Genomic DNA, 15,368 nt, shown 5'->3' with positions numbered 1-15,368 from the left:
TAGCTGTAGTTGTGGTAGTAGCTATATGTGTGTCTATGTGGCCGGCCAAGATAGAAACAACTGAGATGATCAGAGAAAGCGTAGCGTACGCCACGCGTTCGATAAATATTTGAAGAGGAGAACGCTGCTGCTGCTGCCGCCGCCTGTGAATGGCTCCCTCGCTCGGTGGTTCTTCGCTCGTTCCCCAATATTTTCACCAACTCGAGCGAGCCCTCTCGACCGCTTTAACTGGGCGGCTGGCTGCTACCCGCAGTCTGTAAGCACCCCTGATCCTTGTCGGCCTATGGGCCTGGGTGCTTCGTGGCTGAAGTGCCGTGCATTGCATCGTAGTGAGGCTCCGAGGCTTTGCGCTTGCTCCATGCGGTGGACCTGCCAGCAGCAGCAGCAGCAGCAGCAGCGGTAGCAGTAGTCTTGGAGGCTGGCGGGCCAGGATAGAACCGACCATTTCTACCGTTGCCACCGATACCCTCTCCTCTTCTGCTTTGCCCCGCTACCAGCACTACCTATTCTACAAGATTGATGAAAACACTCATTCGCTCGTTCGCGTTGGCGGACGCTGCTGCTGCTGCTGCTGCTGGCGACGTTAGAGCTTCTGCTATTGTGGCGGGTACCGTAATCCATCCGCTGGGGCGCGGACCAATGCAAACCAGCAAATCGCCTTCATTCGACAACCTCACGCCCTGATCATTCCGCATTCGCCCGGAAGGCCATGCCTTCAAAATGCTTGAACGAATGAATCGTAAGGGAGTGAGTTTGTTTGTATGTGCATTCGATGCCTTTTCTCTCGACTACCCAATTGTTATTAATGTTACGAATGTTTTTGCTGTTGTCCTTGTTGTTGACGTCGTCGGCATTATTTTTTTGCTATTTACTATTCGCTGTCGGCGATACTGAAAACTTACCCTGCCCGATGCATAACATAGTACCAGCAAAGCCGAACAGGGTCTATATATTTAAAATACTTTTACCCAAACCTCTATTATGATGGTATATCTAAACGTAGACGCGCTTACCGGCGGACAAATTTTTTTCCTAATCTGAACCCAAGCTTGTTATAAACATGTATACGAAATATGGATAAACCGACATGCAAACATTCATCTGGGTTTTCGAGAGAATTTACGTTAGAGGCTGTTCTATGTTTGTGTAGCAATAGTGTGCCCAAACATAAACTGTCGACAATATAGCATCATGCAAACGCGACGTTATTTCTACAACATAAGCAAAGCATGATACTGGCTTGCGATAATCAGTTATTGTTCTATTGTATTATTATGTGAATCAACCCATCGCTATCGGCTCACTATTAGTACCGAATCTCTATTTTACCAGGTTACTTACATTGCTCACCCGCGGGGAAGTGTATAACACTCTAGCCCAAACAACTACAATGCGAAAAACGTGACAGAAGAAAGTTATCAAGATGAAAACGCTACGGGAAAACACTGGATTCTAGATGAAGATCAATTAAGATTATCGGCTAAGCCTCTTTTCCGTTCTCTAATCTTCGCCTACTCCCTTTAGGTAAAATCAACTGATCGGAAGCTTACCGCTTTTCGACTATTGCATTAAGTATCTTCTAGTTTCTCTTTGTTTCTATCATCATTGTTTCTGATTTAAGCAGCGGCTCAAGTACCGTCGTCGCGACAAGGCGGCTAGATAACGAAGACCTCGGTTTTGTTGTCCTTGTACGAAAGAAAAAGGGGGGTTCGAAACACCACCCTTTCGGCCTTTCAACATGTACTGAATGCGCGATTGGCTTAATACCGTAAACTCTGACCGCACCGGTCTAAGCCCTCTTTGGTTGCATGTTAGGCTGAGTCATCTAGTAGATTTAAAGAAAAAGTACTCTTTAAGGCACACATATGTCCACTAGACGTCAGGAAGCCTTTAGGAGACAGCGGCGGAGAAAAAGGACAACCGAAAAAGAGCTAATGTGGCCTTTAATGTGCTCACGCGAACATCCTCAGCCATTTTAAGACGATTATTGTCATTTTGTATTTGCCATTTGTATTTCGCTTTGATCTGTTCCGGATCTTGATCAGAATTTGGTCCGCTGTCCTTTATTACTGTTTGTTCCCGCTCTAACACGACCAAAATGTCAACGATACAAAGCGGAAGGAAGCTTGATCAGAAAGAAGCGTATATATCTGGTCTCTGAGTGGATTGTATTTCTGTAGAAAATCCACGTGGTCACGCTGCTTCGGGGTCTATCGAGATTTTTTTCGCTGTAGTAGGATCGACGTCTGGCAAATTATCCGCACCTCAGTAGAGCAGCAAAATCTAAACCATACATATCATCAACAAAAGAGAACGCTCCAGATAGTGCCTGCCGTCACCGAGCCTTTACAGGCCGATTAATCAACAGATTCGACTAATGGGAAGACGCGGTGCAATGTTGGCCAGAGTGTTCAGTCAGTTTTGACGATACATACAAAGAAAACTGAGAGCGTGTGAAAGGGGTTTCGATATGTGAAATTTCATTAGCCGTTATGGCCTGAGTCCTTGTCCGAATAAAGGAGCCATCTTGATGAGAGCGTTCAGCTAGTACAATGAACAGTAGTTGCCCACATATTTAAACCAGGCTTTGTGTGATGCCCATAAAACGTCAATCATACAAGTCAGCTCCAGACCTCGAATCGAGGATCTGCTTTTCGTTTTGACGACCCTATCGATCGGCGATCGAGTACGAGCTCTATTAGAGCTGAGTTGCCACGCCTTAAACGCGTATCGTGCCCGCAGTAAGCAAAACCCTACTATTTCTCATTCAGCGGCTAAATATTTAACTGTACAATTCTTGCTGGTGGCGGGGGTAGTTGTAGTTACAGGCAGCATTACGTTGCACTCTAATCGCGGCTGTCATTTCGATCATTGCAACTGCAAAAATCAGGCGCACCAATAAAATGTGAGTTCTCGATGTGCACTAGTCTGCTAGCTACTTTTGCCTGTGGTATTTTTAGCAATATCACCACTAACTGGGTTAATTTAGCAACAGGCCCTAGATACAATAGTCATTGGGCGAGGGCAATTTAGGTCAAACCGAATATCGGTGCACGTACATTCTTTACTCAAGCAAGGCTTCCTATGAGAACTCCCATTCAAGATCAATGGGAGACAAAGGAACATATAATAAGGGTTCCTTCTTTCGTATAACGAATACTACTAACAAGCTAACAAAGCAATCGTCTAGAAAAATCCTCGTATAGAATTCGTATACTTTATCATCACGCTGTTGATTACACAACTCGTACAATATCCTACCGGATAGAGTGGAACAACCTCAAGCGCCCGTTGCCAGCGGCCGTTGCTCTTCGTCGAATTCTCTGCCAATTTCTCCGAAAAAGAAAAATCAAACGCATTAATACTAGCTGTACGTATTTACTTCAATGGACGGCCCAGAACTGCTCAGCAGATGAGACCCAACAACATTAGCGCTGTTCGGTTGGGCTGTTATTCATCGCATTAGTACACACCTTCCCTTCAACCTGACCCCGCGCTTGTTCTCTCTCAGGTCTTATAATGTGCTGGAGTCTTTTCCCCGCTTTCTACCGTCATCGGCTGGTGGCTCATTACCGTATCGCTATTTTGTTCCATATCTTACTTAATATATTCCTGGAGGAGCTCAGACCGCGGGACCGAATTAGGGGGTGCATATGAAACCGTGGCTTGCTACCGCCATTCGCTGCCACCCAACTCTCTTCTCTGACTCCGGTCGAGCTGGGAGCAGTGGCCGGTTCTTACTAACGCATGGTCCGCTGTGTCCCGCGCTGAAGACACACAGCCTGACAGACAGTGTCAAGAGGCTGTGGGCTTGGTGAGGCTGCAAGGGGAGCTGGCCTTTGCTGCATATTCTTGTCCGTATACAACAATAGGTACACACTTAGCTTGTCTTGTCTCTTGTCTTGTCGGGACGGAGAACGAATTCGCGCGCCCACTTTCGCCCGCCTGCCCGCCACCTACCGAGTCGTTGGGAAGGGTACACGACGCAGGGACGGACGATGTTCACGTAGTGAACATATGTCCGTGTATGGTTTGTGTTGCTTATATCTCTTTTATATATACATGTACGTATGAGTACATGGCTGTATGTACGCATGGTACAAATAGACTAGTCATGTCTGCACGCCAAGTATTATGCTGCGCGGTGCTGAGAGCGCTTGTCAGACAACACATAGGTAGACAACGTAGAGCTATGCAAAGCGGAAGAGTAACCGCAGCAGCTGTGGCGACGCCGCGTGCATTAAGTCCCATTGAGCGCGGTACGTCGCCTTCCCCTCTGCGCTCTCCTTTGGGCCACCTCAACATGTCGTAGTAACTGCTACTGCAGCCAGCGGACTGGTACCCTATGGCTACCGTGGGCAATACTAGGTATGTTTAGCGTTATTCAGTGGTGCTACACGCTGAAGCACCCCTGGCGGCGGGGGCCAAACGGCCGTTACTACGAAGAACCGTTAGATGTTAGTGGACTGTGTGAGGTAGAAGCACAGCATTGCCGGAGGAGATTATATGTCTCTGAAGTGGACTGCTTTACTAGACTATATTAGTAGATGACCAGCATTGAGCTTGATATGAGACAGGCTAATACAGGAAAATTAGCATGGCAGAGGCGGAAGATGGCCAACTACCGCGGATTTTGTGTTGCTGAAGCGGACGGTAGCCGAGGATTTGGCAAGGTAAAGGTTGATAGGCGAGTGAGCCATTGAAAATGGCAGAATAAGAGAGGAAAAACATATGGCCGGTAGACAGGACTATGTTGTTCCAACCAGTTTTCCCTTTCGATCTAACAGCGAAATAGGCCTCCAGTTCAGAAAACAATGACCACGCCAACAGCGACGACGATGCTGTATCTGAGGTGAAGGCCGGGGTAATGGGGTGAAGAAGCCAGGCGCGGATCATGACACAAGAATTCCTATACGACGCGCTTCATTTTAACCGGACGTTCCTATGCGATAAGTTGCTGACTTGCGGCTGCGCAGCGTGTTGTATAATCACTACGGGCTGCGGAAACAGCAAGGTATAAAGTGGCAACTGCCCTAAAAATGTTTCCGTGTTAGAAAAATACCAACTAGCTCTAATACACAAGGAGTATTCGTGTATCGGTTTCACAGCTTAACGTCTGTAAATACGCTCAATTTTAGTTTAAGGTTCTATAGAGATTATTGTATGGGGAGCTTATCTTTATTTGTCAATGTGCAATTCATGCCATCCATAGGGTAGTTTAGTGTCTACGCAAGGGCTTGTCCTCGTTCTTACGTCATTTACATCTGTCGTTTTCATCGACAGCATGACGGCTTTGTAAAGTCGCGACATCAGGGCGGAACCATTATACTCGTATGTTGCACAGGTACGGCACAGTACCGTATCAGACGCCTCTGCCTAGTAGCGGTGGCGTTGTCGCTAAGCTAAATGGGCCGTGACCTGCAAGCCCGGTGAGCTTCGCTCAGCCTCGAACGGAGTCGTGAACCCAGGACCATTCGTGGCCTTCAGGGCTCATCGTCTTCACAGCGGTCAAAGGGTCATGAGCACAAACAACTAAATGGTAATGGTAGTCCTCTCGCAATGGTCGCGCGCTCATACTCCATCCCTGGTGCCCTTAATCTGTCTAAGCCGCTGCTGAGCAGAGCCGAACAATCGATTAGGTGACAAAGAAGTACAACTCCAATGGCTTTCGCATATGAAGATATACTATTATTATGTCGTATCAGGCAATCTTCTAATCCGTGCAGAAAGCTATGTCACTTATACATTGAAGATCTCTTATTGCAAGTACTACACAGGCCAGTGGAATCGAAATAAGGCCTTGTAATGAAAAGCTTCAAAAATGCGGTCTTCTTTTTTGTCTATTCACGGAAGCAAAGCGAGTTTTGCTAAAAAAAATCTTTATGATCCTCTTAGATCCTGGGGAATATCAGCTGGATCCGTGGTTTTCACAATTTTCTAAAACCTGATACTGACGAAGTAGAAAAAAAGCTATAACGGGATTATATTGTTAAAGTGCAGGGATTTCTAGTTGCACTATGGTAGAGCAAATTTACCAAAAAATAGTTAATGTGCTACTTAACCGCTGTACTAAAATTATCCAGAAGACCTTGAGAACTCGCATCTGTGGAGCCAACTCATAGTTGGCTCGCTTCGGCTATATTTGGAAAATCACTAAGCGACTAGCTTCTGTGATTTTCAGCTGGATTGATGATTTGACCTTAGTAAGCGTCTGCCGATTATAACACAGGAGCTTTTCTTCATATAAAGTCTTGAATTTGTGTATATGGCAAACATTTCGATCATACAGTATTAACGAGTTTAACGCGCACACATTTAAACCCAGAAATTTCAATATCAGATGCATTGCACACGTGAGTTACTCATAATTACATCTAAAAGTCTAAAAAAAAAAAAGAGAAATTAAGTTATAATTAATCCTAATTCACAGACTAGGGATTGCTGAATTTCAATTAATTGCAATAAAAAAATGTCGAACTTCACAGTTTCTGCCACAACTTGAACATAATGGGCATTTTTCGGTGTTTTTTTTTAACAGATTGGAAAATTTTAACTTTAATCAAACTTGTACTTTAAAAAACAACATGTTTCCTCCAATGTACTATTCGACAGAAGTATAAAGTCGAATATTAACAGAACAGACGAATCGTACACACGATATAATGGACCCTGATCGTGAGGAAAATGAAAATCCAGAACTATTTTCTAGATGAATCGCAAATACGTGCAGGTGTCAAAATTTGTGGGTCAGTAATTTTCTCCAGTGCCAACTCTGGCTTCCTTGGGCCAAACGAAATGGGTCGAAGCATTATGTGATAAAGCCACAGATACACAGATATGCGTTGACCTCGTGTTCGCACCAGACTGGTGTTTTCCAATCATGCACGCTTTGAAACACATTGGGGAGGAATAACCCATCAAATTAATTCCATCATTCTTCAGACTTTCTATTTTTCGGTAACAATGCATCAGGTTTAAATGCACAATAACATAAGAATCACTAAAATTCAATGGGCCAACAATGACCTTGCCAATTGTTGCACTGTTTATAGCAAGCCAGTTAACTGTCTGCCTTACTTCCGAATTCAATATCTCGTGACCTTTAGCTCTTTATATGATGAGCTTCTCGACGTATCGTGTGGGCCCGTGATTTCTTGCCAAGGATTTGGCATTCTAACGCTGAATATGGTGTGCAGACGCATACATGGTATTGTACAACAAAATGTGGGCGATAGCTGTGACACCAGTGGACTGGTATCTCATCTGCCGCAGAAATCAGAAGCTCTCAATTATAATAGTTCCCGCACAAATTCCCAATTATGTCCTCGAACTAATGTCAAACTTATCTATGATTTCAACCATGGTTATGGCTAGGGAAAAGGGAGTAAATTTAGTGTACCAGCTTTTTGCTAGTAACGAAAATCTGCACAACCCGTTCAGGAAGTTTATTCCCCATAGGATGAAGACAATACCTGAGATATATAAGCTTTTCTGACAATTACCATTCCTAAAAAGCGGTCTTAGATAATTCTCATCGAAGCTCAGAATAGAGTGGAGTGTGTTGTTTTCGAAAATGCCATTCTGTTATAAGCATAGCAGGCCGTCTTCTGAACAGTGCTTCTAACTACAGGGTCCCTCTCACATACCTCGGACCGTTTTGGCAGCTAAGAATACATTGTTTCGGTACACTCCATATTCGTTTTCCGAAACTTTATTTTAATGCACAGTTTGACGATCCGAATCAGACGCCTCGCAGAGCAAAGGAGGACCTTTCTTGCCGTAACGGCAAGAAAGAACAATTATTATCAGTATGCCCGTGTAACGCTGGGCCTGTGACCGAAAAAAGCCAAAGGTCGCTGGGTTAAGCCTCGCCAACGGAACACATAACATACTAGCCAACAAGTGTAATTAAATTAAGAGATAACAATGCCATTTGACTATCAGCCAGGAATAGGAAATAGAATAAGTGCATTAAGCTACCTTCTTGAGAAGCTAACATTAGCGAAATTCTAATGATACGAGGGCAGCCGCCTAGAATATTCACAGGTACACAGCTCTACGCGTATGCACATTCGTAAACAAATACATATGCGAGTGTTCTCGTCCACAGGAATCACAGTTCTCCTAGCCGTTCCCGTCTCCTGTAAACAATCCAAGCCTTTTGCTACCCTAGCTCATCTGCCAATGGCAGTCGCAGGGCGACTCGTGTTTGTCGTACGAAACCCGTCATAGAAAATCATTGTCCTATTGCCACTCTGTTCGGGGGCTTTGCCTCAATTCTACCGCCATTGGCCACTTTTATCCTTACCGTTTGTATTTCCCCGTTTACTTCACTAATTTGCTCTTTCTCCGCCCGGTCGAAGCTTTCCCGTCTGTTTGGCGAACGACAGCAAGAAGCGAGCGTCCAGCCGTGTTACACACCTCTTGAACTTCTACAACAAAGAAACGACCGGCGCCACGCTGTTGTGTCGTCTCCGGTGCTACCAATGAGAGGCGAAACGAGTGGTGAGTGGCGGGGTATGCCAGGGGTGTTTTCTTGCGTTTCATTCCTGTCCTATGTATTGCGGTTTGCTGGCGACCGTTGCCTGGCCGTTGATGTTGCCTCGAGTCTCTGGGCGGTTTTGGTGCTGCTCCTGGTAACACTGGTAGGTAACACCGTCGTTGTTACTGCTGTTACTTTGAAACACTTCACAGTGAAGGGACAAACAGGCATCTTAGTCTTTTCGTTTTATAAGAACAGCAACAGTCGAAAACGACCACGGCAGCGAAATGACAATACGTGTTGGAATGGTGGCGAAACGCGACAGGACCTAAAACAAGTCTCGTATGGCTTTGGCGACGATTGAGACGAAGTTGCAGTGGTATAGAGTAGCAAGTGTCGACGCAAGCGCCGCCGCGTTTCCACTACAGATTAAACGGGTAAACGAAAAACGCAGGGTCGAAAAAATTGACGTGTTTTTACATAGAATAAAAAAATAATTGCTACGTAGAAGTCGTGTATCATCAGGACAACCTGCAACATACATGTGCGTAAAGAAAAGGCAACGAAAGGGTACCGCAATTGTGTTCAATCAATTCAAAGAAAACTATTCATCTTAATTAAAATGAGAAAATATAAGCGAAAATAAGATAAAAACGAGCAACAAACAAGAAAGAGACGCGTCAAATGAAAAGCAAGGATGAAGATGTAAGTATAAGCAGTAGAATTCCGCTTTAATATTGTAGCTTCTGCAAACTAAAACGACAACAGTAAACATAGCAAATGTATAAAAAGAAGTAATCTTGAAACTGCTGCACTGCACAAAAGATACGTAGCAGGCAGTATAACGAGGCATTACGTGCATGTGATGGGATCGTTGAGACAGGCCACGAAGTAAAAATCGAACTCTCATCAAGGACAACGTAACAATCCAATTTCCTGTCCGCTCCTATAGGCCATGAGGTACGGGAAGTAGACTATCTAGAAGGACGAACGAGAAGTAAGAGGCCGCGGCCCTGTTCGAACATTATCGCTAAAATAAGGCTAAGCGAGTGAATGAGAAAAGTAGGATGAGCGCTCGTGGAGCCGTGAGGTAACAGGTGGGACAGAGCCTGTTTAATCAAGTCACTAATTTGAACACAACCTTAAATCCCTTATCCCTTTTCGACGCGTACGTTTATATTTAACTAATAACAAAACGACGATGCGTACATGCAAACAGGGTCCTAATATGACGGTAGAGTTCGATTTTTAGTAAATAAGCCATTGGTATCTTACTTCTACTAACGTCTATGTTAGTTTATAGATTTCAGCACGAGGGAATCTGATACCTAACGTCGTATTGTATTTTATTTCTCACAGGAAGCCGGCTGCCAACGCTCATGAAGCCTTCGAACTTGGCAACATAAAGTCCACAATCAGGAACTTGCCAAACACCCAAATCGGGTCCAAAGTATTCGGGTAAGTTGATATTAACTCTTTCTCATAAACGAATACGTTTTACGAGAAATACGTTTTGGAGAAAGTCGTTGCTTATCTCATTCAACTCTAGATTTTTCGAACTATTACTGTATCTAGTCCACTAGCCAATATCGCTTTAATAACGTCAATAGTATGGCACAAAGCCGACTAAATACTTTTTCATTGGCAGAAGATAGTTTGTTTAAAAGGAACAACACATTCTCCCGTTTCCTAATTATTGCCGATCTCTTGCACAGCTCGTTGCCAGGATAGTCTCTTCATGGGGCCGCTTATGGTCTCCGTGTGCCGGGCCGACATGTACGTACGTCTAAGCTAAAGCTTAAGTAGACAACCGTTCCTATGCTTTGGCGGAAATTCTTCGTTCGCTTCCTCCCCTGGATACACTTGCCGATGAGTGAGGCCATCAGACATTTTGCTCTAAGGGTGGCCGCACCTCCGTCTATGCCCTGTGGTAAACCTTGGCGGGTAAGCAGTCGTCTCTTTTTATTTGCTGCTGCTAGTACGACCGCTTAGAGCCGGCTCCGCTCCTCCTTTCACAACGCTGTCTCCTGTCTTCTGCTTACTTACGCGAATATCTCTATCAACCAGACGCCGTGCACTCAAAGAGAATCCTCAATAAGGCTGCATTCCAATCTCTTGGACCAAGGCCAAGCCGCGGTAGGATGGCAGGCGACAGGCCCAGGAATCCCAGAACTTTGTCGCCTGTGAAGTTGTACAGCATTCTCTGTGCCGCTGACTGCGCTGACGATGCTGTCGATGCTACCGCCGTAGTGACGACGAGTCGGTTGAGAGAAGGGACCATTTAAGGCTATTGTACACCCCCTCGATTAATCCTGCCAATCCTCGGGAACAATAATAGTGTTCATGATGTACCCCCTATTCAGTATTGCCGCCGTAGACAGTCAATCACATACGAGAGACCACAAACAAACGAGCATTAGCAACAACGATAACGAGGAGAAACAGCAAGGAGAAAGTATTTGGACGAACACAATTAAATCACAACGAGAAAACGCAGAAATATTTGGTGCCGACTTTTGTCAATGCGGAAACTTGCCCCGACGCAAGAAGCTGACTCGAACTTGATACTGCAGTGGATTCGACAACCAGCACCATAAGACAATAATTAAACTTTTTATTTACTATGAAATTAAGCAAAGACCACGTCTATACACGCACATGTTGCCCCTCTTAGCAAGCATCGTTCGTGAAGCATTTTTAATCAAATATCAGTCATGGTACTCTAGTGACTGGCTCAAGAGAACGAGGTAGACAATAAATTACTTACTGAAAAACTGTATATATATAGCTTTGATATGCACTGAAGGTTTCACGACAGGCACACGTATAGGCTCCGGCAGTCGGGCTAAATCTACGCACAGAAATCATGAGGCATTCTGATCAACTCGCAAGAACGTGGGCTTTGACTATTTTCCGTAAATCGTACACCAAGCAGCTAAGGTGACTGAGACACAGCCAGGTCGGGAAAAGGCACAAAAGGAAGAGATACAAGCATGGTAAGATTGCACTGGTAAGACGAGATAATTACGCCCCTGTGTTACACGTGTCGCCAGGCAGCGCAGTGTCATGCGCATAACTTTCGAAATACTGCAAAGGAAAGTGCACTTGAAACGAGACCAATTTCGAATATAGCACGACTACAGGTTGGGATAATGCAATTGAGCGTCAAACGTAACTATACAGTGAACTATAATTGAGAACTTCAGTAACACGGAAAAGCTACTGAACCTTGGATGGGGACTTAACCTAACGTTTCATAATTGTAAGTCCGGTGCTCTATCCATCCCCCTAGACCCCTAAGACCCCTAAGCATTGTGCCGCGCGCACCCATATTAACGATAAAGTACCTTCAAGCAGTTGCTGTGGTAAGTGCGTTCTTCTTTTACTGAAATCAGATAAGACTTGTTTCGTTTTTCTCAAAGTGCATCCTGCACTACAATTCCAGTATAAACGTAATTACAAGCGTGCGCAAAGAAGACCGTGAACGAGTTAGCTTGAGTTGTTATGCTATTTATATATGACCGAAATCCTCGACCCGAGCTCTTTAAGAGCCGAAAACAGAGTAGTTCGAAGTAAACATCGCTGATGAAACTGTTCCTTTGTAAACACATAGCATCTTAAGCAAAGCGAATTAGGCCAAGGCTGGTTGGTATCATAGAAAGCTTGCGCAACAGCCATGTTTCTTTCGTTCCATAGGTGTCATGAACCATATTGTAACCTCATTAAATAGCTACACTTTTATGTCTCATGGCGGAGCTAGTTAGCCGTTCATGTTGAATGTATTATAAGTTTCCTGGTGATAAACTTGTTATTTGTTATTACGTAATGATATTCGCCATAATTACCAAAATGTTGTCCGTCTAAATCGGAACAAATACTTTCAAACATGGAGCCATTTCAACGAAGGCAATTCGACGAAGTACTATTTGCGTTAATAGCTCATTGTAATTGCCATTCACCAGCGTATTTCAAATCCAAGACCAGATCCAAAGAACACGTCGACCTTGACCTATTGTTGGAAAGCTTATTACTATTGCGCGCTCGCTGCTGCAAATGGCAGACAGAATAAGACTGCAGTTATCATTGCTGGGCAGATTCGTTTAGCAAGCCACTGTAACGTGGGTCCTAACAAAAGCAACAACGAATGTACACGGTAGACCGGATCGCTGTCGTCCGTCGATATAGCAGTTGATCGCTCCAACGTCTCAGTCACCCGCTGCCCTATGCAACTTTCAGGCTTAGTGCCGGACGGAGTGGCACGCTCAGCCTGGGACTCGAGGAATGTTCGGTCCAAGTTAAAACGAGACTCTTTTCATAAATACTAAAATGATATTTTTCTTGTTTTTGTCTCGCTCTCTCTCACCGTACTCGCGGAGACTCGAGCACGAGAGACGCAATGCGTTTTTTTTTTTGTATGGCCGATGAATAGGACCACGGCCGGCCAAAGCAGGCCGGAGACACATGTCCTGCCATGGACAGCTAATGGACGACTCACAAAGGCAGCAGTACTCGCGAATGGAACGAGCTCCAGCTCACGCGAGCAGGAGACCCGGAAACCTTTTACATTAGGACTCCACTTCTGGAATACAACTGGATTGAACCGCTCGAGTTTTAATTTCTATCCGCTAGAATATTTACTTACTTTTATGCTGTTTTTCTCCGGCAGCTAGACTGCTGACGACACATCGCTAACCGACTTAATATTAGAACTGAGCAGCAAATTGGGTTAGACTTTATTCACTTGGCAAGTTTGTTTACCAGGCATATGGTAAGAATCTAGCGTAACGCTATTGCGCCATTGTGAAACAAAATTTCCTACCACCCATACCATTCGCATGGCTATAGCTCTCGCTTCACGAAAAGCTGATATTTCTTTGTTGTAAGGCGAATTTATTTCAAGCAGCTGTAATTCACGTTGCGATCTACCACTTCAGGCTAATTAAGGAACATCGCTTCTTGCGATTACTCGTACGATGAGGTTCGTTTCAGTAGTTGCAGGGAGAGAGTATATTTGGCCTGATTTTATAAATATCTCTTTGTTCACTACAAATAATCTCACTCGCGATAATGACATTAATACGTAGTCTTGGTTGTGTCTTTTTTATCGACGCTGAATATCCTTGTATGACCGTTCATTGATATATGTAGGATGTGTGCGTATTCCCATCTGAGCGAAATGGCTGCAGCGAGAAAAACTAAACAAAGAGATACAGCGGCAAAATGATAGGCAGAAAGCGACTTGCGAGAGAGACCCGAAAAGTACAAATAGCGATCCTCAGGGAGCTTCCCAAAGGACGTCTTGCAACGATAACAGAATCGGCGGGACAGGATAAAAGTGGAACAGAAAAATCGAAAGAGAGAAATCAACCATCAGATGAAACAATAAAATAGCAAAGAATAGTCTCATGGAAGCTAGCCGAACAACTAAAACTCGAGCAGCGAAGCGCCAGTTGAGGCGCACGAAGGCCACTCGCCCCAGGCTTTCCCATTCTCCCTAAAACCCAGCTACGATGTACTGACTGCATCCTTCCTGTATCACCTTCCAAAATCTAGGGAAGACTGATGGAGTTTTAATGCGAGACGACAGCATGTAAAACGAACTTAGCTTGGAAGAGGAGGGAGAATCCGATGGGCGGGAACATACAATATTTCTATCGAGACCTCCAGCTTTGGCTAGGGAGTTCCATGGGGCTCGATTCGCCCGGTCCTTGCTGCGCCCTCCTATACCATTGTCGAAACGTATGAACGGAACAAAAGCCAGAACAGCAAAGAGTGAGCCGGGTATACTTCGCCTCTGCCAGGCGCATAGACACCGATACAAAGGGATAAATCAAGGCTGCCAACATCAATGCACTGGATAGAATGTAACACACTGATCTCAACACCCCGAGGTGTAACGATCCAGGCATAAGCGACACACGTACATAGTGAGAGCTGGTGACGCTGTGAAGTGAAACGGCGGCAGGGGGTAAGAGTCGGCGTACCGAGCTTACAGCTGTCAGGAAATGTTTCGCGGAAGCAAACAAGTATAAATGTCCAACGCGAAAGATGGACAGAGAAAGATTGTCTCTAAATTACCCTTCCCATGTGTGTGCAAGAGACAGCGTCTCAAGCTTTACCCGAGTTTCCTCTATGTATACCAGTGGAGAGTTGCGATATCGAAGCTGTACACAGGTGTACATACGCTATTGAGCGTAACAATAAAACGCTAGATATTCGATTGCAAGAGGAGTTAAGTTCAAGGCCACCAGATAACTGAGCAAAGGATCAAGCTGTAAGGATTCTATGTTCGCGTCTGGATGCTCAATATTACCTAAATGGATAATAAATTATAGTATTTTCCAGCACTCTTCTGCATTTCCAGCATATCTATTAGCTAATAAATATCAATTCTGCAACATTTTTATTACTTTTTTTTTTTCTCATTGTATCGTTAGTGCGTCTAATAGAAAAACATGAGGAAAGCTCGATAGTATTTCGAAATGCAAAATCGATTTGAATCTGGCATCTCTTTAAGGGTATTTAAGAATATTTCCCGTTATTAGCTGTACGTTTTTCAATTGGTAAGCATAAAACCGTTGTTTTTAATGTCACGTAAGAACTATTTGGCTGCCATTATCGAATTGGAGAAATATCTCTTACCTAAATGGACCTTAAAATGTATCAATCTCGACGATTGGGCAGCTAACAATTACTCTTTCATTCTGTTCCTTCAGAGATATACTCAATATTTGTACTGACCCTTTAAATATTCCGCAGAATTTTGGAGCAGGAACCTATTTATGGGGTCCTTCTTCTTCTAAAGTATATTGCTAAGGTTAGGGTCGGTACTGTCATATAGTTGATAAGTCTCAACCCATGACCTATCAAAATTGCCATCAGGGGC

The 15,368-nt window shown here is 44.4% G+C and overlaps 1 protein-coding gene across 1 annotated transcript in view; it reads left to right on the top strand.

The window, feature by feature from the left end:
- LOC111270087 (vesicular glutamate transporter 1) overlaps nucleotides 1–15,368 on the top strand; it is a 125,357-nt gene that overhangs the window by 74,352 nt on the left and 35,637 nt on the right. Inside the window, exon 2 of the mRNA XM_086972360.1 lies at nucleotides 9,842–9,940. Coding sequence (XP_086828486.1) covers nucleotides 9,842–9,940 — 99 coding nt within the window. The remainder of the gene's footprint in view (nucleotides 1–9,841; nucleotides 9,941–15,368) is intronic.

This window comes from Varroa jacobsoni, unplaced genomic scaffold (genome assembly GCF_002532875.2).
Source record: "Varroa jacobsoni isolate VJ856 unplaced genomic scaffold, vjacob_1.0 scaffold_1444, whole genome shotgun sequence".
NCBI lineage: Eukaryota > Metazoa > Arthropoda > Arachnida > Mesostigmata > Varroidae > Varroa > Varroa jacobsoni.
The sequence above is the reverse complement of the archived record's forward strand: the minus strand, read 5'-3'. Positions and strand labels throughout refer to the sequence as shown.